General features: G+C 55.7%; 9 protein-coding genes across 9 annotated transcripts; 7 read left to right on the top strand and 2 right to left on the bottom strand.

The window, feature by feature from the left end:
- Positions 1-83: 83 nt before the first annotated feature.
- On the top strand, positions 84-6,612 carry EV422DRAFT_596999 (uncharacterized protein; the record flags this gene model as incomplete). Its single annotated transcript, XM_053073615.1, has 3 exons — positions 84-341; positions 422-1,150; positions 1,225-6,612. The coding sequence occupies 3 exons, from the start codon at positions 84-86 to the stop codon at positions 6,289-6,291; spliced, it is 6,054 nt and encodes a 2,017-aa protein (XP_052924910.1). The 3' UTR covers positions 6,292-6,612.
- Positions 6,613-7,250: 638 nt separating this feature from the next.
- On the top strand, positions 7,251-8,773 carry EV422DRAFT_531771 (peptidase M50B-like-domain-containing protein). Its single transcript, XM_053070483.1, has 4 exons — positions 7,251-7,533; positions 7,646-7,755; positions 7,828-8,198; positions 8,276-8,773. Exons 1-4 carry the CDS (start codon positions 7,473-7,475, stop codon positions 8,496-8,498), a joined length of 765 nt encoding a protein of 254 aa, XP_052924909.1. The 5' UTR covers positions 7,251-7,472; the 3' UTR covers positions 8,499-8,773.
- An 871-nt stretch (positions 8,774-9,644) lies between these two features.
- EV422DRAFT_497034 (nucleolar RNA-binding protein) lies at positions 9,645-9,909 on the top strand (the record flags this gene model as incomplete). Its single annotated transcript, XM_053067918.1, has 2 exons — positions 9,645-9,741; positions 9,812-9,909. The coding sequence occupies 2 exons, from the start codon at positions 9,645-9,647 to the stop codon at positions 9,907-9,909; spliced, it is 195 nt and encodes a 64-aa protein (XP_052924908.1).
- A 360-nt stretch (positions 9,910-10,269) lies between these two features.
- EV422DRAFT_531767 (uncharacterized protein) lies at positions 10,270-11,163 on the bottom strand. Its single transcript, XM_053070482.1, has 2 exons — positions 11,029-11,163; positions 10,270-10,959 (listed from the first exon to the last, which is right to left on the bottom strand). Coding segments are annotated over exons 1-2 (450 nt in total). The 5' UTR covers positions 11,030-11,163; the 3' UTR covers positions 10,270-10,510.
- Positions 11,164-11,464: 301 nt separating this feature from the next.
- Positions 11,465-13,219, top strand: EV422DRAFT_79784 (peroxisome membrane protein). Its single transcript, XM_053074408.1, has 6 exons — positions 11,465-11,591; positions 11,883-11,918; positions 11,996-12,254; positions 12,344-12,684; positions 12,746-13,018; positions 13,096-13,219. Exons 1-6 carry the CDS (start codon positions 11,486-11,488, stop codon positions 13,155-13,157), a joined length of 1,077 nt encoding a protein of 358 aa, XP_052924906.1. The 5' UTR covers positions 11,465-11,485; the 3' UTR covers positions 13,158-13,219.
- Positions 13,220-13,280: 61 nt separating this feature from the next.
- Positions 13,281-14,115, bottom strand: EV422DRAFT_568085 (uncharacterized protein; the record flags this gene model as incomplete). The annotated part of the gene is made up of 4 exons (XM_053072609.1): positions 13,281-13,548; positions 13,639-13,731; positions 13,797-13,898; positions 13,970-14,115. The coding sequence occupies 4 exons, from the start codon at positions 14,113-14,115 to the stop codon at positions 13,281-13,283; spliced, it is 609 nt and encodes a 202-aa protein (XP_052924905.1).
- Positions 14,116-14,306: 191 nt separating this feature from the next.
- Positions 14,307-15,890, top strand: EV422DRAFT_531758 (uncharacterized protein). Its single transcript, XM_053070481.1, has 3 exons — positions 14,307-14,498; positions 14,907-15,335; positions 15,424-15,890. Exons 1-3 carry the CDS (start codon positions 14,492-14,494, stop codon positions 15,738-15,740), a joined length of 753 nt encoding a protein of 250 aa, XP_052924904.1. The 5' UTR covers positions 14,307-14,491; the 3' UTR covers positions 15,741-15,890.
- Positions 15,891-16,112: 222 nt separating this feature from the next.
- EV422DRAFT_531754 (uncharacterized protein) lies at positions 16,113-19,787 on the top strand. The gene is made up of 3 exons (XM_053070480.1): positions 16,113-17,114; positions 17,266-18,294; positions 18,380-19,787. The coding sequence occupies exons 1-3, from the start codon at positions 16,400-16,402 to the stop codon at positions 19,465-19,467; spliced, it is 2,832 nt and encodes a 943-aa protein (XP_052924903.1). The 5' UTR covers positions 16,113-16,399; the 3' UTR covers positions 19,468-19,787.
- Positions 19,788-20,973: 1,186 nt separating this feature from the next.
- On the top strand, positions 20,974-23,060 carry EV422DRAFT_568081 (uncharacterized protein; the record flags this gene model as incomplete). The annotated part of the gene is made up of 2 exons (XM_053072608.1): positions 20,974-21,515; positions 22,484-23,060. 2 exons carry the CDS (start codon positions 20,974-20,976, stop codon positions 23,058-23,060), a joined length of 1,119 nt encoding a protein of 372 aa, XP_052924902.1.
- Positions 23,061-24,240: the final 1,180 nt, after the last annotated feature.

The raw sequence follows: 24,240 nt of genomic DNA, 5'->3' as shown, positions 1-24,240 counted from the left end.
AGAGCGGCTCGGCTGGTCCCTCGCTCTCTCCGCTCAGGTGGGACGCGGGAAGATCAGCGAGAGAGGGGCGGGAAAGTACAAGGATGTCTGCGCATAGGTTTGCGAACCCCAGCCAGCCCGTCCCACACCACCAGCAGCAGCCGGGACTCCCACCACAACTCCAGCAACCACAGCATCAACAGGCGCCTCACATGTCCTATGGGCACCAGGCACACCAGGCTCCATACGCGTACGCGCAGCTGATTCCAGGGCAGCCCGGTGCCGTCGTTCCAGGCCCTCCACCGCCGCCGTATGGACAAGTGGTAGAACAGCCGGGTGGCTATTATGCGCCCCAGCCCATGGTAAGTTTACTTCATACGCAGCTGCTTCGCTCGTGTCATTTTTCCGGTGCTCACTCTGTTTGGTCGCGGTGTCGCAACAGCAACAGCATATTGCATATGGCTATGCACCTACTGCCCCAGCACCTCCCATGAACAGCCAACCGTACGGGATGCCAACAGCGCCTAGTCATATGCATCAGCAGCCGCCACAACACTCTTACGATGCCGGTCAGATGTATGCGGACGCATATGCCCTCCAAGGTGGTGTAGTGCAGCAAGTGGGGATGCCCGCGCCAGCAATGCAAGGAGGTGCAATGTATGCCGACGAGTGGAATGCTCAGAACCCACCTAAGAAGCGACGGGGCGGAAAGGGTCCTTCTAAACGTCCAAGCAAGCGACAAGGTCGATGGGATGCAGAGCCAGGGTACGTCACCTACGGGGATGTTGCGATGGCAAGGCAGCCGATGCCGCCTCCACATATGGCTGTTTCAGCCGAGCTTCATGATTTGATGGCGCCGCCACTGGAGGTGACTGGCGTTTCGCACATGATGCCCTACATGCGGTTAAAACCGTCGAATCCCGACGCCGCTGCCAGTGGCAATAGCGTCGGAAATGGCGAGTCCCGACCATCATATGTCACCGTCCCGGATACAGGCGCGCAAGTTGAAGTCAAAATGTCGAGCGCCATGAACAAACTCGATGCGATGAGAACGTCGGCGATTGCCTTGGAGATGGCGCGCAAGGCTTGGAATATCGAACATATTGAATGGTGGCGGATATTTTGTAAAATGGCTGGGAAGGGTCTGCCAAGCCTAGCTACTAGCATGCGGGTGGGTGTTACGCCATTCTTTGAGTTTCCGTCATCACCCATGAGAAGACTGGCTTATTCGTCTTAATTTGTTAGGTACAACACAAAGCAGCACTTGAACCTGTGGAAGTCCTTGAGGCGGCGTTTAGGAAAGACACGTACGTCCGCCTGGTCTTCCTCCAGTCACTTATACAAAGAATCGAGGATGCCATGGCACACTTTAAAGAACGGCAGGCGAGAGCAAAGGCCCCTCAGACCGGAGCTCCAGCGCAGGATCTCGACGCGAAAATCGACTCGGATAAGAAAACACAGCAGCGACTTCAAACCGTTCGCGCGATCTTGAATAAGGCGCATACTAGAACATCGAGTCTCTGCAATGAGAACGATGTCGCTATCGGACGATTAGAGGACGCGATCAAAGGCATCCGGGAAGATCGTGTCACTAGACTAGTTCTCTCGGATGGAAAAGCTCAGAATACCCAGACCCAGGTCGGTCGAACAGCAAAGGACGCATCTGCGCAGCCTTCCTCTGGTGTTGGCGACGGGATGGACTCAGCCTTGAACGCGTTGGAAACACTTATTACCAAATTGCGTGATCAAACCAAAGAACTCTCGGCACGTACCCTTCTTGCGCAGAAAGAAAAGACGGTGTGGGATGCCTGGGTTGACGCGGAGCAGCGGAACGACGCCTTGCAGGAACAGATGCAGAAGATAAAGGAGGATCTGGCGTTACATGTCCAGGCTGTCAAGCAACTGGGTTCACATATTCATCCCATGGTTTTGAGCAATATCAACCTTCCTGTTTCTGTGCCTGGTGTGGAGGGCGAAACTGCCGGTAGTGCCGCACAACAACAAGCTCATACTGCTCCAGGCCAAGCAGCCGGTTCGGGGTCGACCGTAGCCGGTGGAACAACGGCCGAGGCTGACAAAGCGCAACCGAGAAGCGGCGCTTCGAGTGAATCCGTGACAAATATCGCAGGGAGCTTCCAGGCACTTCTGGCACTACCGATAGACGCCGTCGGTGGCCCGGCACAAACATCCGACACGAACACAACAGCCGTAAACGACCCGACGTCAAGCTACACATCCAACAAGCGAAAGCAGCCCAACGTCCCCACTCTATCGAGCTCAAGTGCAAAGCGCCAACGATCCGCTGCTGTTGATGACAATAAGAATTCCGAATCACCGGTTGTCAGCCGAGACACTGCACCGGTATCACGTTGGGTACCGCCGCCGGCCGCCGAAAAGCCTTACATTAGCCCGCTCCGCGTGTGCAATATACCCGATAGTGGCAGGACCGACGCTGAGTTCATCCCGGCTGCTGCTGCCGCCGCCGCCGCGGAACCAGCCACGCATTCGGCGGCTGGGAACAACGCTGATGGGTTTGATGACTCGTTTGGGGCTGGTGGGGCGGAAGATAGCTTCCATTCATCTAGTTCTCACAACATGGGTGGTTCGCTTAACAACAGTAACAACGAACCTCCCGAGCAGCACCAGGATGAAACGTCGTCCAGTTTCCTCGGGGACTTTGACGATATAGGCAACCAGCCACCGGACCTCGGGAAAGAACTCCCAGCTGACAGTCGCGGCGGGGACGAAGCGCAACGCCGCGAACTGATCAAATCCCACCAGAAGATCAAAGAGCTCTCCACCCGTATCTCCCAACTCGAAGCTCAACTCTCCGAAGAATCCGCGGTCTCCACCACCCGCGGCGAGCTGTGCGAGACCCTCCGCGAAGAAAAAGCCAGAATAACCACCGAGCTCGAAAAACAGCACCGACGCTTCGATCGAGCCGAGCAAGAACATCAAGAGCGGGCACGCGCCGCCGACGCCCGGTGGAAGAAGGATAACGATTTATTGTGGAAAGTCAAAGCGCAGCTGTTTGAAGCCCATGAACGCATCGACGATCTGCACCGTGAGCATGAAACAAAAGGCCGCCCTGCTGCTGATTTTGACGCGGAGCGGTTGGAGCTTAGTGGCCAGATTACGGAGCTGTCGGGCGCCAAGGAGATGCTTGAAGAACGCGAGCGCGAGCTGTTGGATGAGATTGAGGAGAACAAGATTGAGATTGCGCAGATTCGGCAGGATGCGTTGGAGAATAAGAATAAGGTTATGGCGTTGGAGGCTGAGGCCGTTGCGACTGCTGCTGCGATGGAGGAGATGCGGGCGCAGACGGACGCGATGAGTAAGATTGATGTTGAGGCGGCGGAGAAGTGTCGGAAGGAGTTGGTGGAAACGAAGGAGATCATTGCGGGGTTGACGAAGGAGAAGGATGATTTGGGGACCAAGAATGCGGAGAACGAAAAGAGGATTGGGGATCTTGAAGCCGCGATCGGGGAGAAGACGGCGTTGGTGGAAACCCTGAAACAGGAGATGGAAACGAAAGCAGTTGCCCACCAAGCCGAGCTCGACAAACTCAACCGCGAAGCCGTCGAGTCCACCACCATCATCAGCGAGATGCAAGCGGAGCTCAACGAGATGGTCGAGAAAATAGAAACATTGCACAAGGAGACCAAAGCTGCCGAAGCGCGCGCTGACGAATGCAAGGAGCGGATCCAGGCGCTCTTGAAGACGATCGACGAACGGGCGGACGCGGAGGAACAGCGGTATGCGGAGATTGTACGCGGGAACAAGTTTTATCACCAGTTGCAGGCGCAGAAGGCGTTGTGTTTGGAGTTGAGCTGCAGGATCGAGGCGATGGAGATGAAGCGGTTTGAGGAGGTTAAGGCGGCTTTGGGTATCACCGATTCCGCTGCGGCCTCAGTGGAAAAAGCTGCTGACTTGGCCGGCGAGGCAACTGGACACACTGTCGTTGTTGAGAAGGACGGGCCGGGAAGCCCTACACCAGCGCCTGCGCCCCTCACAACACCCACGACAACAACAAAACCGACCACCCCAGCGCCCTGGCAACTCCTTGCTCTCACCCAGATCTGGGAACGCGAAACCGCCCAAACCTTGCAAACCATCCACACCCGCGAAAACAAGCGGCACCGGCAACTCGAGCTCGTGATCCAAGTCATGCGCGACGAGGCCCGCGCTGCGACCGCCGCGCGCGATACCCTCATCGGGCAGCTCGCCGAAGCGAAAGCCGCCGCTACCTCCGCTCAGCAGGAGCAGGAGCAGTGCCGGTTTGTGCTGGAGATTGTCAAGCGGAATGCCGCGATTGCGGTTAATGATGCACGGGCGCGAACGGCTGTGTTGGAGAAGAGGATGCGCGCATTGGCGAGTGTGCTCGGGGGTGAGGAGTCGGGGATGCAGGTTCCGCCGTTTTCGCAGACACCGCAACAACAGCAACAAAGCCCGCAGCAACAACAACAGCAAACACCGCAACAGCAACAATCGCAGCAGATGCAGGACGTGAAGACCGAGTATGGCTGGATCGGGTCTCATGACCGCAGCAGGAACTCCGTAGAGCGCGACACAACCCCTCCTTCCTCACGACGTGCGGAGCAACGCATCCCGCACCCGCTCGCCCAAGCCGTAGCCGCTGCGGCATCCAGAACACAGCCGGGGCAGCAGCAGCGGGCCACGAGCGTGCCGCCGCAAGACATGCGGACGCCTCAGAGCAAATCTGCAGCGTACCGCGGTAGAAGCGGGGCGTATCGACGTGCGTCCGTGGTCCAGCAGCGGCCTCCGCATCCACTTATGCATATGGTTGCGGCCGTTGATGTCGCTGAGGCGGGTGCGAGGGCGGCCGCACAACGGGAGGCGAGTGCAAGTGTGCCGATGCAGGGTGTCAAGCAGAGTGATGTGTTTGCTCGCCCGGGTGTTCCACAGCATCAGCTGACACCCACAGTTGCTCCCGCGGCGGCACCGAGTACGCAAACACCACTGCAAAGACAGCAGATTGTACCAATGCAAGGCACAAAGGAAACCGACGTCTTCCTCCGCCCGACCATCCCACAGCAGTCCCACCCAACACCCCTTGAGCTCCTCGCGAAACTGAAAGCGGCGAGTGTAACGATGCAGCCCGCGAAACCAGGCGAAGCTCTAGCCTGTACCGCAACACCGCAACTGTCCCTGCCCACGGCACTGGAGCTGCTGGCGAAGTTGAAGGCTGCGGGTGTGACCACACGTACGGCCATTTCGCAACCGTCAACGGCACCGGCAAGTACCGTCTCAACACCGACACCAGCACCCACCGTTGCTCCGGCCCCGGAGGCAAAACCAGTTAAATCCAGCACACCCATCCAAGACGTAGCAACGACCCCGAAACCCCTATTCAACCAGGGCGGGATTAAGCTTGTTGCACGGGGAGGGTCTGTGCCTCCGTCTACTCAACCCATGAACACGATCACGCCCATCACCAAGTATAAGGAGATCAGACCGAAACCGCCACCGGAGTCGGTCCTCCCACCCCCACCCCTGCCGAAGATCCCCTTGTCGTCGCCGCCGGATCCGATGAGTGTGGTGAAGGATGTGCATGTTGTTGGGGGAAGTGTTGTGGGGAAGGGAAACAGTGGTGGTGTTGCGACGAGTGTTGCAGCGAATGTTGGTGGATGTCTCGGCATGACGTCGGCTCCGGCTGTTGATGTCACTCCGCCAACGAAGCAGTTCCCGATCGGCGAGATTGAGAAGAGCGTGGCGTCGATGGTTGCGGCGTTGGCGGGGAAGGGTGGTGCACGTGCGTCTTCGGCGGCTCCTGGTCCTGCGCCAACCTCGACTGCGGCTACGCTTGTGCCTGTTGTGCCTTCTGGTCCGGCAGTCGCAGTCGCTCCCATATTTCCGTCACAGCAGCAGACGACGATGGCGCTTCCCGCTACAACAGGCCCGAAAGACAGCTTCCCTGCGGCAACGACTGATGTGGCCAACGTGGCCGATGCGGTACAGAAACAGCAGGCGGCACTTGCAATCGCTCCCGTGTTTTCATCACAGCAGCAGACGAGGACGGGGGCTCCCGCTACAACAAGCACGAATGATAAAGTCTCTGCGGCTGTCAACGTGGCCATGGACGCGATGAATGCGGCACAGAGACAGCAAGCGGCAACGGGTACGGGTGTTGTGACCCCGGTGCCTGCCGTGAAACCGGTCAGTTTGCAACAACAACCATCAACAGCGAAGAATCGCCATGTACCCGCTGTGCCTACTATGGCGACCGCCGCACTGAAGCAGGACACGGCTCAATCACCGGAAGGCGCGAAAGCTGGCCCATCGAGCAGATGATGAGTTGATGTCAACCCTGTGCTACGCTGCACGTCTACCTACGGGACTAAAGACAGACCCTTCTTACAAGGACCAATCTGAGGACTGGAGATGCTAATAGGTGGCGTCGGCGGCGTATGCATGGGTTGTTTGGATCGAGGAGCGGAAAAGGGGCGGACATCTGTGGATTTGTTATATGTGGGCGGGGACCTTTCTTGTATTTTTTTTCCTTATAAATAAGCTTGGGAGGCGGACATGGGCGTGCGCGGGTCTTTTAAGTCTATGACTGAACCCCCTCTGTACATGTATTAGTTGGATGTTGAATGGTGAATGTATATAGTATTAGTAGGTGAATGGATGTATAAAACATGTCTGAACGTCTGGGTGTTCTTTGCAGGCGACTTGTAATATATAGGAGGGAAATTCCCTTGGAAGCGTGGGAACGCCCATTATTGCTGCTCAATGGTCATTGATGCCTGTCCGTTTTTTTTTCCTGCACAATCCATGTTCCATCGACGACCTGAATCGAATTCAACAATGCACGCACAGAACTATCCAACATAATGAACTGCACATGAGAACTCTGGCCTTGTCTTCCGGCGACTTGCAACCAAGAAGAGCCATCACCTCCGTTGGAACCCCTGGAACTTGGAAGGCCAACTATGCCCAGTAATCAGGAAAACCCCCGCCATTGTTGCCACTGGAAGCTCATTGATTCCCTTCAAGATTTTTTTTTCTGCACAATCGTACTCCATCAGACATCTGAATTTGATTCACCCATTCAGCGACAATGCCCATTTTACAGCATATATGACAGCCCCTGTTGTTGCAGATTTCTACTGTCGATGCTCCTTCACTGGAATGACGGCGGGTTGCTGTGGCGGAGTGACGGCGAGGCGGCTTGCTGCGCGTGTCTGTCAAACACGGCTTGGCGCACTCTGTGCCGTGACTGCCGTTTCCTCGGCATTCGCACTTTTTCGCGAACGACATTTCAGGCTCGGAAACCACCCTGAGATACAGTACAATACGTTCAGCAGAAACCAAAAGGCTTCCCGTGCTGCCATCGGCTCCTACGATTGTAACATATAACAGTCGGCATTCCCATTGACCGCCACTGTTAAGGAGAAACGGACCTGTTTCACACGCTCTGATTTGCACACACATTCGCGTACGCACGCATAACGTCCCTACATATATCAGAAATGGCGCCGTTCATAATACATCCACGGGCACCCATCGGAGATGATTTTGCTAGCCGGTTAGGTGAGTATTTGAGTGTGTGAGAGGCTTCGCAGGACGGCATTGAAGGTTGCAGACCCGAGTTGGTCCACTACCTTTATTGCTTGAACTGATATCTCTTTTGAAAACTCCACAGAACCATCGCCTGAACAGAAACGCACCATCATCTTCATCGCCGTCTATGCGGCCGTCATCACAGTGTTATGGAACGTGCCCGTTCTTAAACAGATTCTATGGCCGTTCAAGGTAGGAACGTCGCATGGAATCTGTGTGGATTCCTTATGCGAAAGACTTACCTCAATCTCCTCCTCCTCCCAGATCGTAACAGTGGCCCTCCACGAATTCAGCCACGCCCTCGCCGCCCTCCTCACCGGTGGCCACATCGTCTCCATCACCCTCGACCCCGACGAAGGCGGTCTCACCCGTTACCGCGGCGGTTCCCCCTACATCGCCCTCCCAGCCGGCTACATCGGCTCAGCATTCTGGGGCGCCCTGATGATTTTCGCCGGGTTTGATGTCTTGGCGTCTAAGATCGTGTCGGTGATGCTGGCCGTCGCGATGCTGGCGACGCTGTGGTGGGCGCGGAATTGGCTCGCGAGGGGTGTGACGGTGTTGTTTATTGGGCTGGTCGCGTTGTTGTGGTGGTTAGATTCGGGATATTATCTGAGATATTTTGTGCTTTTTGTCGGGTGAGTTCCGACCATTCTCCCTTCTTCCCTCCTTCCCGCAAAACCCCGCTAACCCTCCCATTTTCTCCCACTTTCAGCGTAATGTCCTGCCTCTACTCCCTCTGGGACATCATTGAAGACCTCGTCACGCGCAAAGTCAACCAATCCGACGCATCGCAATTCGCCGAGCTGTGTTGCGGCGGACACTGCCTGCCCGCGCAGGCGTGGGGTGCCGTGTGGTTTGTGATTTCTCTTGCGTTCCTTGTGGGGGCCGTTATTGCGGCGCTGTTGGTGTTTAAGGAGGAGAATACGGGCGTTTAAGGTGGACTCGGAGAGCCCACGATTTTTTGCACACAACAATCATCCCACGGCGTAATGTGTACATATGTATATAGATAGAGGGGACTAACATTGCCCTCGAAAGACTTGCAATTGATGGAAAACACTGCATCACATCTCTGGCTTACGTTGTTCCGTTAACTCAAGAATATAATCTCGTCACTTAAGTTGAAGAGACACGTGACCGGCAACAGTGCACGTGACCCAAAAGTGATTTCTCTTCGAGGACCGACTTTCCCAAGGTCAAAAACCTCGACTCTCACGCTTCGCTTTCGATTCAATCCCACGGCAATCCTTTCCCAAGGTATACACAAAGGTAAGCTGAGAACACTGCCATAGACAGCTAGACGACGTAGGATTGCAACGGGGAGCCTTGCGGAACATCTCCGGCGAAAGTCGCCCAGGAAGCCCTTTGTCCTTCGGGATTTTCGGCCCAACGACGTGTGCAGGCCCCGCCCAAGCAACGCTACCCTCACGACAAGTACAAAAGTGTCATGATTGCATCAGTTATATCCATTCTCTGACAAGGGATCGCTGCCGCCGGTCGTCAACCAGCGCAAAGATGGGTGCAGAGGTTTTCTCTCCCCAACACTGGCCTGGAAGACCATACCGGTAGCGGGACGATAGAGTCTATCCCTTGGAACCCACCTTTCCCGCTCTCGGTTTCGGACTGTGAGGGGGGGCAAGTTGATGGTTTGCGGCTGTTCCGAGGACGGCGGATGGGAGAGGGCAGAAGCGGGGGAATTGGGGCGGAGATAGTACCTGTTCCTGGTTGAAGGGGCCTTCGGGCTCTGGATTTGCCGGTGGGGAAGTCTTTTGTTCTTCGTTCTTCTGTGGATAGTCGTCTCACGTTTGTTGTGCGAGGGGTGGTTGTCGTCGCCTGAAGCGAGTTCTTTTCTCTGGTTCGGACTGGGTTGGGGTCTCTCTAGGGAGGCGGTGGGTTATGGGGGGTTTTTCTGTCGTTAATGATCTCACGACGATAACCTTACCTCTGAACATACTTTTGTACCGTGAGGGATTTACTTTCGTCATCGTTGTGTGACAGATTTGTGAGGCGAACGTTGAGAGCTGATCCACTTGCCTTTCTCTTTTCTTCTCCTTTTTCGTGGGTTCAGGAACTCGCCCGCGATGCACTTGATGTACTACCTCGATGCCAATGGCAAGCGTATCTACACGCTCAAGAAGCTGACGCCCGATGGCGCCGTCACCAAGTCGGCTCACCCAGGTATAACCCCCGAAGACTCGCTCGTCACTTTTCCGCACAGTGTACTCACTACGACCTTTTCTCTGTCCAGCCCGCTTCTCCCCTGACGACAAGTACTCCCGGCACCGTGTGACACTGAAGCGGCGTTTTGGTCTGCTTCTCACACAACAAGCCGCCGCCCCTCAATAAACTTCCCTTCCATCATATGAGAGTCTCCTCATGTCTTCGGCAGGTTGAGGACTGGGGCTTCCCACTTTCCCACCATACACATACCCGTTCACCACCACACACTCATCGTCCTCGCTACGACTGCCATAGCGTCCGCATCCACATCGTCGCTTTCGAAGCGTGCAAGAACGCACACCCCCACACACAGTCGTCGTCAACCTAGCTCCATATATGGTCCTTGGACGGCCGGCAAGTCCCGCATTTTGGTTCATTTTCCCCCTTTCTTCGGGTTCGCATGTACATCACGCAACCCACTATTCTTATTTCTGTACATTTGCTTGGCTTCTTTTTAATTATACGACTGCATACATGTCGCAAACACTATGTATTTTGAATCTGTCAAACCTACCGGAGGAGGGGTTTCGGAGGGTGGAATCACTGCGGGATGGCACCGTCTTTGCTGCCAGCTGTTTCTGGCGTTCCGAACAGAATACACAGGTAATGATATGGGAATGTCGCTGGTCAGCTCCTTATGTAGGGCAGATTGGCAGCGCACACCCCTGAACTGAGTTTGTAATAAAACAAACACTCATGCTAACTACTTCTCCCAGCCACCAGTCCCCTATTCCTCCTCGTCTTCTTCATCGTCATCATCAAGTTGAGGAAACTGGACAGCTTGCTGTATGATGTTGGGCAATGGTGCAAAAATCACAGGTTGTCCGTCCCGTCTTCTCAGCCCACCCATAACGTCACGCACCTCCCAGTGCTCTGCTGATGCGTGTACCGACACTTGCTTTTTATTATTGGTCTTGAAAATAACAACGCCGTTACGGGTAATGGTATGAGAACCAATCCAGGTGATGAAGAAGGAACCGCCAAAGTCGTTGTGCGCCACGTTATTCTCATCGAGCAGAAATGTGTTGGGCGGAACTGGAATCTGTTGACCTTGGAAGTTTGCAAACCAGAGACGTGCCACGTGAGGACTCAGTTTTTCAATGCGGATCTTGAATTCTGGGAACTCGTAGGAATAAGTGTTCCCGTTACGAAACGAAATGGAGCCGCGTGAATTCACTTGACAGAGCAAAGTAGCCATTGTCGTTAAACAATATATATGCAAATAAAACAGCCGACAGAACTTACTGTTTTGAAAAAAGCTTAGGCACGACGGGGGTGTGCGGTAGCAAGGATGGGAGCGAGGGGCTAGTCTGGGGACGACTACAGGACGGGCGGCGGTTCGACGATGGCGCTGAACGGCGGAGAGGAAAGTTGCGGAAGAAGGAGCTTCTCAGGGCAACCCTGCACAGCCACCCGGACTCTCCGGACTTAAATATATAGGCAACGGTGAGCAGCGACCCGCGTTTACCCGCATGGCTGTCTCCGCGTTCACCCGGGGCGTTTGCGAGAGATGCTGACACCAATCGACAACGACCGAGCAGCGAAACGATCCTCAACGGCATAAGCAGGACCGAACAAGCGACTACGGAAACTGGCCCCGCCGGACACCCTCAGCACAGGAAGCTCTATACACCTTCTGAGTCCCCATATCGACCAGGAAAACACACCGACCCCCCCCCTCCCCCCCCCACCCCCCCGAAAGATGTCACCACCCATCCTAGCCAAATACGAGGATTTCGTCCTCCACAATGCGCCGCAGATCAGCGGCTTGGAGAGCGGGTTGCGGTCGCTTACTTATTTGCTTCCAGGTATGGTTAGGCTTAACAGCTGTTGCCAAGGGGAAGAGGGAAGGGGCATGGAGATGACGTTGTGAGCGGGATGTTGTGTGAGAGACCATGTGTGAGATGTGTGTGGGATTGCGGTCTTCTCGCGTGGATGAAAGGATGGCGGGGATGAGGGTTGTGAGTGTGGGTTCCGAACTAGGAGGGATCGGTGGCATTCCGCATGCTGGGGGTCAACATGCGTCAATCTGTGAAATAGGTAGTATCCCCTGGGCGTAATGCTAAATCCATCAATCCGGTGATTACCTCTCCTTACAGGACGCTTCGAGAACTCTGACATGGCTTCGGAAGCAAGTGAGTAGCAACAACGACACTCCGCTTCCCTCATTATCACTTTCCTCATCCCAACGACTAACCCCATCTCCACCCAGTCTTCACCTTCGTAAACCTAATGTCCCTCTACCACGACACAATCCTCTCCACCGCGGCCCTGCGGCAACAACCCGAAACTCCCGCGACGAAATTCAACCGATACACGCGCTATATGCTGCGTAGTGGAAGCACGTATAAGCGCGTGGCGTATACGTTGACCATTGTGCAGATGTGTGAGGTGTTGATGGAGATGGGTGCCAGGAGGGTTGGGGGGAGAAGGGGGAGGGAGAGGGTTGTGGTGGGGGTTGAGATTGCTAAGTACGTGGAGTGGATGTCGGGGGTGGTTATGAAAGGTTACCATGAAAACCGAAGGCGGATTATTGATGCACCACTTCTCGCACCGTCAGAGTAATATGCCGCACAATTCTCCTTAAACTCTCCCGCAACCGCATGACCATGCACGCCACGGTCCCCGAACGCGACTACGACCCGGCGACCGTCGAGCCCCCGCCCACCTCCCCTTCCGAACACCCCGCGACATGGAAGGGCACGCGGACAGGCAAAGAGCACATCCGCGTGGACCATATCACCAAATCCGACAAGGGCGGCTATGACCACGCCGTGCAGTATTTATTGTCGAAAGCGCTGACGGAGGCGGCGATAAGTCCGATGGATTTGTTGAGACCGATTGTTACGGCGAGGAGGAAGGTGTCCGAGTGGATGTTTGTGTTGAGGCCGCTTGTTTATGGTTCGTACGCTCCCCCCTGTTCTCTTTCTCCATTCAACCCCCACTCGCTAACTCTCAACAGTCCTAGCCCTCCGCCGCTACGGCCCCTCCTCCTACAAACCCTACCTCCTCTCCCTAACCATGGAAGTCCTCAGCCTAACCGCCTCCCTGTCCCCGAGCACTTTGGGATTCCGCCGCGACCTGACGATCCTGGAGCGGGAGCAGTATAAACGAAGATATTGGCTGTTGCTGTATTATCTGCTGAGGAACCCGTTTTATGAGCAGTGGACCAAGGAGAGGATGGGGGCGTTTATTGAGGGGGCGAGTAGGAGGCCGCTTATTTCGCTTCTTGCTGGTATGTGGATGAGAAGTTCCGGGTCGGGTTTTGGAAGCGGTGGCTTTGCGGCTTATGAGATATCCTTTTTTTTTCAGGTATATTACGGGACTACCAGCCTCTATGGGAGAAATGGCATTTTTACACATCCGGCTACTGAAGCCCACTGCGCATATCTTGTATGTACTCCCTCTTGTGTATACATGCGCCATATATATATCACGACTCCTCGCCCTCGCTTGTCCATGTCGCCCATGTCCATGTCGCCTCTATATTCCCGCATTCAAACAACGACCCTCTCCATCCCCGCCCAATCTCCTCCCCCATCCCCAGCATCACCCCTCTTCCCACCAACCATCTCACCAACAACCCCCGCGAGCACTCTATCGAACTCCTGCCGCACGACCTCCGGGTCGGATTCCCAGGAGGCGGTGACTACGGGAAGGGCGTGCAGTGGGGAATTTGAGGTTGGTTTGAACGGTTTTGATTTCGACGCGTAGGGGGAGAAGAGCACCATGGAAGAGGGGGGGAGGTGGGGGAATTGGGAGTGCCTGTTGGGGAGGATGGGGCGGGGGGGGGGGGGGGGGGTGAGATTCCCAATGGGAGGTTGGAGGTGTGAATGGAGATGAGTGTTTACGCACCAAGCCTCTAAATCACGCTCCCGGGTCTCCCCGCTCGCCACGAAGATCACGGCGTGGGCGGAGGGCGTGAGGGCTGGCCATGATGCGGTGAACCTGAGAAATCGAAATATGAATCCGTGGGAGGAACTGGGACGCAGCGATGCGGATGTGATATTTACCGAGGCGACCCGCTACAATCCCACACCTCACAGGCCACATCCATCGGACGCGTGGATCCAGAGTTGGGTAGGGGAGGGATGCGGCGGTCAAATTCCAGTATCCTTTCAAAATACCCCAAAATCGATAAACATTCATAGAACAAAACGTCGAGGAAGTATGTTCCACCACCCACCTCACACCCTGCGTGGCCCGGTAAACACCCCCAGCATGCGGCGCGGTCGGCAGCGAGGCGGTGAGGTCTGCGAGCACATTGCTGAGAGTTGTTTTGCCGGTGCCCGAGGGGCCGACTATGAAGATTCGGACGTTGTGGTTTGGCATTTCTTCATGGGATTCCGTTGGTGGACGTTCTAACACTCCTTGACGGGATGCAGACAGCAACATGGAAGAACACGCGCTGTCGAAATGACGTGAGGGCGTGAGTCATCTGGGGGTGTTACTAATCATCATTACTCACCGCTGTCTTTGTTAAATACCACCTACCCACGGCCCCCGAATATCACGGCAGCACAGCCCTACAGCTCAACCCAACTCGCAACCGTAACTCATCGACTTGCCCAAGATCAGCACTGCAGGACAGATAAATCAAATAGCAACGCAAACAGACAGCCTTATTGGGGCTTGCAACTAGCGAGCGAGTGAATATAGGACTCATAGATACAGCGAAACAGAGGAATCTAGGTGCAGAGTCGTCATCATGGCTGGTAAGTTTGATTTCGACCGCAGTGCTTGTAGGGTGGATGGGATAGCAAGTTGGCTGGAGCGCATAGAGGGTTGTGCGGATGTCAGAAGGGGACGGGGAAGGAAGAGTAGTTGGTTGAAAAATATAAGCCAGTATAATTGTCAGGATCGGTTAGGTGTGAGTTTCTACTGGCCAGCCACTGGAGGGGATCTGATGGAGGCTGGCAGGGCGGGCGAACAGCAGCGGTCGGTGACAAGGAAGCAGGGCTTTGGAAAGGGGGCGCTGATGTCGTTCGGAGAAGTTTGTGGATCACATTGCAGTCTGCGGAGGATGCTGGCGAACCCTAGGGCCTCCCTTTTCTACTAAACCTATGCGTAGCGCACCCTGAGACATTCGTTTGAAATATGCTTACTCCCTCTACCCTCCGCAGACCACCTCGCCTCCATCTACGGCACCGAAAAAGACAAAGTCAACTGCTCCTTCTACTTCAAAATCGGCGCCTGCCGCCACGGCGACCGCTGCAGTCGCAAGCACGTCAAGCCCGGTTTCTCGCAAACCGTGCTCCTCTCCAACGTCTACATCAACCCCAAGAACATCGAGGGCTGCTCGCTCACCGACGACGAGGTGCAGGAGCACTTTGACCTGTTCTGGGAGGACCTGTTTATCGAGCTGGCAAAGTATGGCCAGATTGAGGAGATGTGCGTGTGTGATAATGTTGGCGACCATCTGATTGGGAATGTGTATGTGCGGTATGCGTATGAGGAGGATGCGGGCAAGGCGGTGGAGGCGCTGAATAATCGGTTTTATGCGGGGAGGCCGCTTTATGCCGAGTTGTCGCCTGTCACGGATTTCGGTGAAGGTAAGGAGCTGCGAAAAACCGTCCCCATTCGTACCCTCTATTGTGATGGTATTTACAGAAACATTGATATCTCCATCTTTGTTTCCAGCCTGCTGCCGTCAACACGAAACAGCCCAATGCACCCGCGGCGGCTTCTGCAACTTTATGCATCTCAAGCTCGTCTCCAGGGACCTCGAAAAGGAGCTCTTTGCCGCACAACACCAATCCCTCCGTCTCCTCAATAAAGACCAGCCCGACTCCAAGCGCACAAGCACCCGCGAGCACCGTAGCAGGAGCAGGAGCAGGAGCCGTGACAGGGGTCATCGGAGTTCCAGTGGACGGGGCGAGAGGAGACGTGAGCGGTCGAGATCGCCGGTGAGGGGAAGACGGGAGGGGGCTGCTGCGTATGGTGGCGATGGGTGGTGAACACTTGTGGCGTGAATGTGAAATACCCTCAACCCCTGAATTAGGCAACACTATGTCACTTTGATGAGTCCCTTTGTTTTTCGCTTTCTCTTGTGGTTTCGCACAATTTGTATCATATGTATTTGTTAATGAAGAGCACTATTGATTGAACATCCTGTGGAACTTGGAAGTACTTTGCACGTGCCATCATAAGGCCGTGGTCGCGGACCTCAACCTTTTGCGGGGGAGTCTTGCGATAGGGCGGTCCGATCTTGTTGGGAGGGATGGACTCGAAAAAGGTGGAGAGACGTCAGTTGCGGCGTGCGAGTGACGGGATGCAATTGGGGGGGGGCGTGGATTGACAGGCCGGGCGTTGTTTCGCGCCTGTGATGACGTCCCTTTATCGCTCGCCCCATAAAAGATCCTGCCCAGCCCGTCTCCGCATTTCCCACGCACCATACTCCTCACCCTCATCTCCACGACTACCCTCAGGCTCGCCATATATGCGCTACTGCTACTACCTCTCCTGCGAGAACAACGTAGTGCTCCCTTTGTCCCGGCGTTGAAGCACTTTCCTCGGCTCAAGCACCGCGCTCGATCCAGTCGGACTTTGAACCCTTCATCCACCATCTTACAGACCACCTCTACAGCTAGGCAAACGAGAACAGTGAGGCCTCACCATGGCTCAGGCCACTGCTGCGGGAACATCGATAGCTCAGGGCGGAAGTAATGGCACTCCCAACGCAACTTTGAACGGAAGCGGGGTTTCAATCCCCGCCGACCGGGCAAACCTTAACGCTAACGGACTCGGCACAACACCCTCCCAACCACCACCACCATCAGTCGCCGCCCCACCCACGGCTCCCGCTCCCGCCGCCACCCCATCTGCATACTCCGAAAACATAATCTACAAACCCCCCACCACAATGCGCGAATACGCACGCCACTTCAAACGTCTCGCCCCCTTCATCTGGCCCAAAGGCAATGACACTGAAGCCCTCCGTCTCAAACTGCTCATCCTCGCCTGCTTCGCCCTCATCGTCCTCGGGCGCATCATCAACCTCCTCGTGCCCTTGCAGTTCAAACGCGTTATTGATGCTTTGGGTGATGTGAGCGGGGTTACTTCTCACGGAGGTCGCGTGGGGTATGCGACTGCTGGTGACGACGAGACAGTGACACGACCGCCATTACCGTATGTGGAGATACTGATATATGTGTTTCTGAAGTTCTTGGCGGGCGGGGGAGGGGTGTTGAGCATTTTGCAGAGCTATATATGGGTGCCGGTCGGGCAGTTTACGACGAGGGAGCTGTCGATTAAGATGTTTGAGCATCTGCATAATTTGTCGTTGCGGTTTCATTTGAATCGGAAGACGGGGGAGATTTTGAGGGTTCAAGGTATGTGAGGGAGGGTGGGTTGCGGAGGTTGGGTTGAAGGACGGGAAGAGAGCGGAATGCCTGATCGCGAAGGATGGGACGGTGATGCTCGAAAACGCATATGCATCAGTGCGAAAGACCTCTGATCGGTCTTTTTGCTGTCTTTTCCCAGATCGAGGAGTGTCCAGCATCGTGTCCCTGTTCTCTTCAATTCTCTTCAACGTCGTCCCTACGCTCGCCGATATTGGCATCGGGTGCTTCTACTTTGCCCTCGCGTTCGACATCTACTTCGGCGCCATCGTCTTCTCCACCATGGGTCTGTACATCTACTTCACCATCGTGATCACTGAATGGCGCACCCACTACCGCCGCATAGCCAACATGCTCGACAACGCGATGGAAGCCAAAGCCGTCGACTCTCTCCTCAACTTTGAGACGGTCAAGTACTACAACGCGGAGCCGTACGAAGTCAATCGCTTCACGGACGCGGTCATCGAGTACCAGAAAGCCGACTACAAATCCAACATTGTGCTCTTCACACTCAACACCGCGCAGAACATCCTCATACAGGTCGGCATGATCGTCGGCAGCTTGGTCTGCGCGAAACGAATCGTGTACGACCATACAATGACCGTCGGCGATTTCGTATTGTATCTTAGCTATATCACCCAACTCTACGGCCCCTTGAACTGGTTCGGCAACCATTACCGCGTCATCCAGAAGAATTTCGTAGACATGGAAAAGATGCTGGATCTGTTCAAGGAACCCGTCGACATCTCCGACCCGCCTAACCCAAAACACCTCCCCAATAAAGGCGGCGAGGTCGTATTCGACAACGTCTCCTTCAGCTACGACGCGCGCCGCGGGCCCGTCCTCGACGGAATCTCCTTCACCGCGGCCCCCGGATCTACCGTCGCGCTCGTCGGCCCCTCTGGCTCCGGCAAATCCACCGTCCTGCGACTCCTCTTCAGGTTCTACGACGTGCAAGCCGGCAGCATCCGGATCGATGGCGTGGATATCCGCGACGTGAGGCAGGGCGAGCTGAGGAGCGTGATTGGCGTCGTGCCGCAGGACACGGTGCTGTTCAATGAGTCGTTGAGGTATAATTTGATGTATGGGCGGCCGGGGGCGAGGGAGGAGGAGATGGTGGCTGCGACGGAGGCGGCGCAAATACATGAGCGGATATTGGGGTTTGCTGATGGTGAGTATTGCGGTTGGAGGTACCTCTTGTACATACACCCAGGCACCGGTTGAGAAGCTGACGCCCCGGATTCTTGGAATCTCAGGATACAACACGAAAGTCGGCGAACGCGGCCTCCGCCTCTCCGGCGGCGAAAAGCAACGCATCGCCATCGCCCGCACGCTCCTCAAACACCCCTCCATCATCCTCCTCGACGAAGCCACCTCCGCCCTCGACTCGCGCTCCGAAGCCGCCGTGCAGTCCGCACTCCTCTCCTCCTCCACGCGCTCCACCACGATCGTCATCGCACACCGCCTCTCCACCATCGTCAACGCGGATATGATATTGGTCGTTAAAGACGGACAGATTGTGGAGAGGGGAAATCACGATACGCTTATGCGGATGCGCGATGGGGTGTATTTTGATATGTGGATGAAGCAGTTGAGGGATGAGCGCGGGATGGGGGGTGTGAGGGGTTTGGAACGTGTTGTGGGGTGGCTGGAGAGCGCAGGTGGGGCGGAGAATGGTCCCGCGGGAGGGGCCGGCAGCAGCGCTGGGGAAGCGGATCCGGATAGAGATGATGGGGCCAGTGAACCAGCCCACGGAGAAGAGGAAGACGACCACGGCTACTGCGAGGGCGACGAGAGCGTATCGCAGCAGGGTGCGGATGAGACGGACAAACGGATACCGTCCTCATCACGGGGCAACACCTCAAACCTGCACATCCCCCCCGACCTGCGCATCATACCCGCCTCCGTTCCCGACCACGATACCACCCTCCTCAGTAAACCGCGATCTTCATCTTCCCACCGCCAACCATCACCCACCAAATCTGCTACCCCCGCAACGACACAGACCCATTCAACCCACCACACCCACATGCCCTCCCTCTCCCGCCTCCTGCAACGCGACCGCGAGGATAACTTCCCGCTCTCATCGGCAGCTAGGGACTCGAGTGTCTCGGAGGCCTCACTCACGGGACGAGGTGGGGATGAGGGTAGTGTTGATGCGGGGGAGGTGCGGTTTGAGGAAGCGGATGCAGGCGAGCGGGATGTGTTTGGTGATGATGGGGAGTCGGATGTTTTGGGACCCTCGGCGTCGGCGTCGCAGGCTGATGGTGGTGAGGATGTGAATGAGGCGGCGGGTGCGACGGGGAAGAAGAAACGGAGGAAGAAGGGGAAGAAGAGGGGGTGAGTCCAATGCTTGTGGCGTCTAGGTAGGCGGTTCGCTACTGATTCGGAGGGGAGCTATATTTCTGAGGCTACTTGTACATACGATACCCTCGTTCTACTTGTACATATCTTATATCATGGCATCATGGGGGTACTCGTCCGCGATCGCTCTTACCACTCCCTCCCTCCACTGGCGCAACTGCCTCTCTGTGCTTCCACCGGCCAACGCTTGCAGCTGGTTTGGATTCATCTTTGGTATGTATGGGTCAAAAAAGTAGTTTCTGGTTGGTCATGGGAGAAGAAAGAAGAAAGAGAAGAACATGGGAGAAAGAGAAGAAAGGGGGAGGCTCGACTACACCCCCAATAATAGAAAATGCCATTTGCGCGGATTTAACGAGTCGGAGGCCCTGGATGGTTCTGTTTGCAAGCTCATAACCCTAACCCTAACCCTAACCCTAACATCCCTAACCCTAGCCCTAACCCTAACCCTAACCCTAACCCTAGCCCTACCCCTAGCCCTAACCCTAATCACCTTCCCCAGACATCCCAACTCCAGTCCGGGGCGCCTTCTTTCGCGACGTGCCCAGGACATTCCCCAGGCTCCTCTGGTGGACGTTTCCAGTACATTCTCCGCCCACAGACATTCTTACCGAACCTCCACTGCATGAACTCGCGAGGTCCCTCCAGGGGAGTTCACTGGGAACCTCCACGAGCGCACCTGCCGGGAGACTTTCAAAAAGAGGGGGAAACAGCACAGCACATGTCGCGGGGTTCATAGCAATCACTCTAACAATCACCAGATCACACTGAGCCCGCAACGAGCAGTGAAAACAAAGCAATGAACCAGCAGCAGTTCATATACACCGGCAGTAAAGCCTTCTGCCCCACCTGCAATATAGCGATCACCAACCGGCCTGTGCAGCTTCGGCAACATGTTCAGAGTCTGAGACATCGAGCATCAGCAAAAGCAGAAGAAGCGGCGGCGGCGGCGGCACAAGCGGTGGCATATGCAGCGGAGCAAGCGTCGGCATACGCAGCGGAGCAAGCGTCGGCAATGGAGGGCACTGAGGTGGGCATTGGGGATGACGGGCGTGGGGACATGGAAGAGGATGGGTATGGCAACATGCGCGAGGAGGACTGTTGGACGCGCCCATTCGATCTCGCGCAGTCTCCCCTGCCGCCGTTTGGGTCACCACCTTCATCACCCATGGATATTGAGGAGGAGGAATTCGGTCATCCTAATGTTGGGGATTATCGAGCTGAGACGAACTTTCACCAGTTTATGGAAAACTATCGTAGCATTCGCCGCGATGAAGCACACCGCGACCTGATGGAGGAGCTTGCGAAGGATCCTGCGAACATGGGGTGGGCGTCTGACGACTAAAGGAGTAACGAAGACGAAGGTGGAACGGATGAAGATGAAGGCGGCGGCGGCGGTCACGATCCTGGCGGCGCTGATGGGGGCGATGGTGCACCGTTGCCGCCCCACACATCATCAGAGGACTACTATCCGTTCCCGACTAGAGCCATGGCGCTTTGCGCAATGATCATGACATTGCCAAGGTATCCCATGTCGGAGGACCTGCTCAATATACTATGGTGGTGGGCAGAGGAGGTGGCGAAGGAAGTTGGGGGGACAAAACTCCCGAGCGTTGCAGTCGTCAAAAAACACATAGAATCAGCGAGGAAGGAGGTTGGGATGCAGACAACTCCGCGGACCTCGTACCTCGATAAGGGGTCGACCTCGACCATCCCCGACTCTGCAAAACCTCAACGCCAAAGAAGGAAGCGTACCGTCGCGTTAGCGGAAGTTGACGACGACCAGCTGTCCGACCCGTTGTCCGACTCGTTGTCGGATAGCAGCGACCACCGTCCCCCGCGCAAACATCGCAAGCAGAGCTCGAAGAAGCAGAGTTCCAGGGGTTCGCCGTCTAAGTCTCAGAAGCAGTACTCGCCTTATCCGCCCGCCCCTCCCTCTGGATCTGGCTACAATGGACAAAATCTCACCGTCTCCCAGCAAGAACGACTATTGAGCCATTTTGATGCTGATGAGGCCGATAGTCTCCTTTGGTATGCTTCCTGACAAATGCTACAATTGCCACGGTCGCCTGAACGTTTCTTTTGCTAACGCACGCACCTTGTGCAAACCTCCCGTACATTCACCAGAATAACGTCCATTGCCTACATAACAACCCATGGAGACCGAAGGTAGGTTCTCGAGTGAGGGAGGTGAGGAGATGAGGTACCCTGCCCAGATGGTTTCGCGCATATGGCGCATGCAACCACTGTCAGCAGCCCCCGGGTTGGCGCATATGGCGTATCCACCCAGGGGATAAAGGAGAAGAGAGAGAGGCGCGCCCTTTTTGGGACATGTTCCACCCAACACTCCCGAGACCCGAGTTAGGGTTGCGGGAGGGTTGAGGTTGCGGGTAGGGTTGCGGGTAGGGTTGCGGTTGCGGGTAGGGTTGCGGGAGGGTTGCGGGAGGGTTGCGGGTAGGGTTGCGGATGAAACCCACGTGATGGAACGCTCTCTCGGACGCTCTTTTGGCCACCTGTACCGTACAGTACACCCTTCTTCTGGTACTACTGTAATTGCATTCTGACAACACTGGCGCTTTGGCACAGTTGAATACCGCTCTCCTTGCAGACGTGCAGGTAGCGAGTTCAATTCCCACTCCCAGACAACTTCTTTGTTTGTTCAGATTATGACCCCTGTCGCGCTAGGCGCGGCGTGGTAACTACTGTCGCGCTCGGCGCTTCGTGGGTGTTAACTGAACAGCGCAACTACAATTAAGTACCGCAACAGAAAGAGCTACCTTAACCAATCCTCAAGTCCTTACCCGTTCTCAGCTCGAGCCACGACCATTTTTGCTCTGCCTCAAGCTCCTTTTCGTTTTATTCCTCCCGTTTCACACAGCCACAATGGTCAAGCCTTGCCCTAAAACCCAAGCCGTCCAGCGGTGACGGTTGGGTTCTAGACGCAGCACCCACAGCGGCACTCGGAGGCGCAACAACGCAGCTTCCTCGAACGGTAACAGCAGTGATGGTGCAAACGGGGATGGCAGCGGTGGCAATGGCGATGGCAGCCGTGCGAACGGCGATGGCAGTGACAATGGTGGGAATGGCAACGGCGAGAGTGGCAACAGCGAGAGTGGCAATGGCAGTGACAATGGTGGGAATGGCAACGGCGAGAGTGGCAATGGCAGTGACAATGGTGGGAATGGCAACGGCGAGAGTGGCAATGGCAGTGACAATGGTGGGAATGGCAACGGCGAGAGTGGCAGGGGCAGTGACAATGGTGGGAATGGCAACGGCGAGAGTGGCAACGGCGGCGGGGGCGACAATGGCGCGAACGGCGGCTCGAACGGCGGCTCGAACTTCAGCGTCAGCGGGTGCATCAACATGTCCATCTCCAACACCGAATACGTCGACGAAGACAACATCCGTAACCGCCTTCGCCCGCGTCGAGTCCGAGTTCAGTATACGAAGGAGGTAGAAATCAACCTGGACCTTGATCTTGAAGAAGGCGACTTTGAGTACGGTTATGACGACGGCAATGGCGACGACGACAGCGACTACGAAGGCTGTGGAGGGAAAGGCAGAGGGGAACCATGAAGGAAAAAGAAAAGACTTCAAAGCGCAGAAAGATCCCTTCTGGCCCTGCTCTCCCAGAGATGGAAGCCAGTGTTCTCTTTTCCCGTAAAATGCGCGAATACCTCTGCAACAAGGTAGTGCGTGCCGTTGAGAACAATGTTTGGATCTTTGACAACGTAGCGTTGAGTGAGCTGGCTGCGAAACCGAAGAATGCTGACTGCACCAACTCCAGCATTGAGGGTTTGGACGATATCGAAAGTGGGAGGGAGCCGTCAATTGGAGTGGACAAGGATGGGAATGCGTTGTTCATGTTCCTCCCTGGAATCATTGGGCCGGTGTGGCAGGCGGGTTTCGTGAAGGCGGCTGGAAAGGTGGTGAAAAAATAGGAAGGAGGAGGATTTTGAGAAGCTGTCAAAGGATGTTCGACACCGCCACCAGCCAACGGATGCCATCGATGTCGCCAGCAAAAAAGCCACCATGCACATCGGCGTGTGGCAGACTATGTATGGGGACGTTATGACTGCACGCGAATGCACCAAATCGGGCCCTGCCCAGTGCGACACCTATCACTTCATCCGCGATCCCAGTGTTGAGCGCATCAACTGGCTCCTCGGCAAGGCTCTTCGCCTCACCTGTTATGGACGACGCGCCCATACCATAAGCTTACCTACTGACAGCCGCCAATGTCAAGAAGAGTGGGTTGTCGAAGCCATCCTTGACTCTCGCATCCATTGTCGTCGCCTTCAGTACTTGGTCAAATGGCAGGGCTGGCCTGACCCCGAGAACACCTGGGAGCCCGTGGAACACCTCACCCATACCGACGCACTCCTCCAGGACTTCCACAGCGCGTACCCCAACAAGCCTTCCTCTGTCCCCGTAGCACCTCCTCTGCGGCCACACCAAACTCGACGCCGCCGCCGCCGCCGCTAAAGAGAGGGGTGATGTTATGGACGACGCGCCCATACGATAAGCTTACCTACTGACAGCCGCCAATGTCAACCGCCAAATGTCAAACGCCAATGTCAATGTCAATGTCAGTGTCAATGTCAGTGTCAATGTCAATACCACTCCCCCTCTCTCCTCTCATTTCGCCGATCCTCTTGCAATATCGCCACTCCTCCTCTCTCCTCTCATTTCGCCAATCCCCCCTCGGCTTCTCCACACCCCCCACTGCTTCCCCATAGCCAGCAGCTGTAGCAAT

Source organism: Fimicolochytrium jonesii, assembly GCF_025526975.1.
Source record: "Fimicolochytrium jonesii strain JEL569 chromosome Unknown EV422scaffold_14, whole genome shotgun sequence".
Lineage (NCBI taxonomy): Eukaryota > Fungi > Chytridiomycota > Chytridiomycetes > Spizellomycetales > Powellomycetaceae > Fimicolochytrium > Fimicolochytrium jonesii.
Note: the sequence above shows the minus strand (reverse complement) of the source record. Positions and strands in the feature narration are given on the sequence as shown.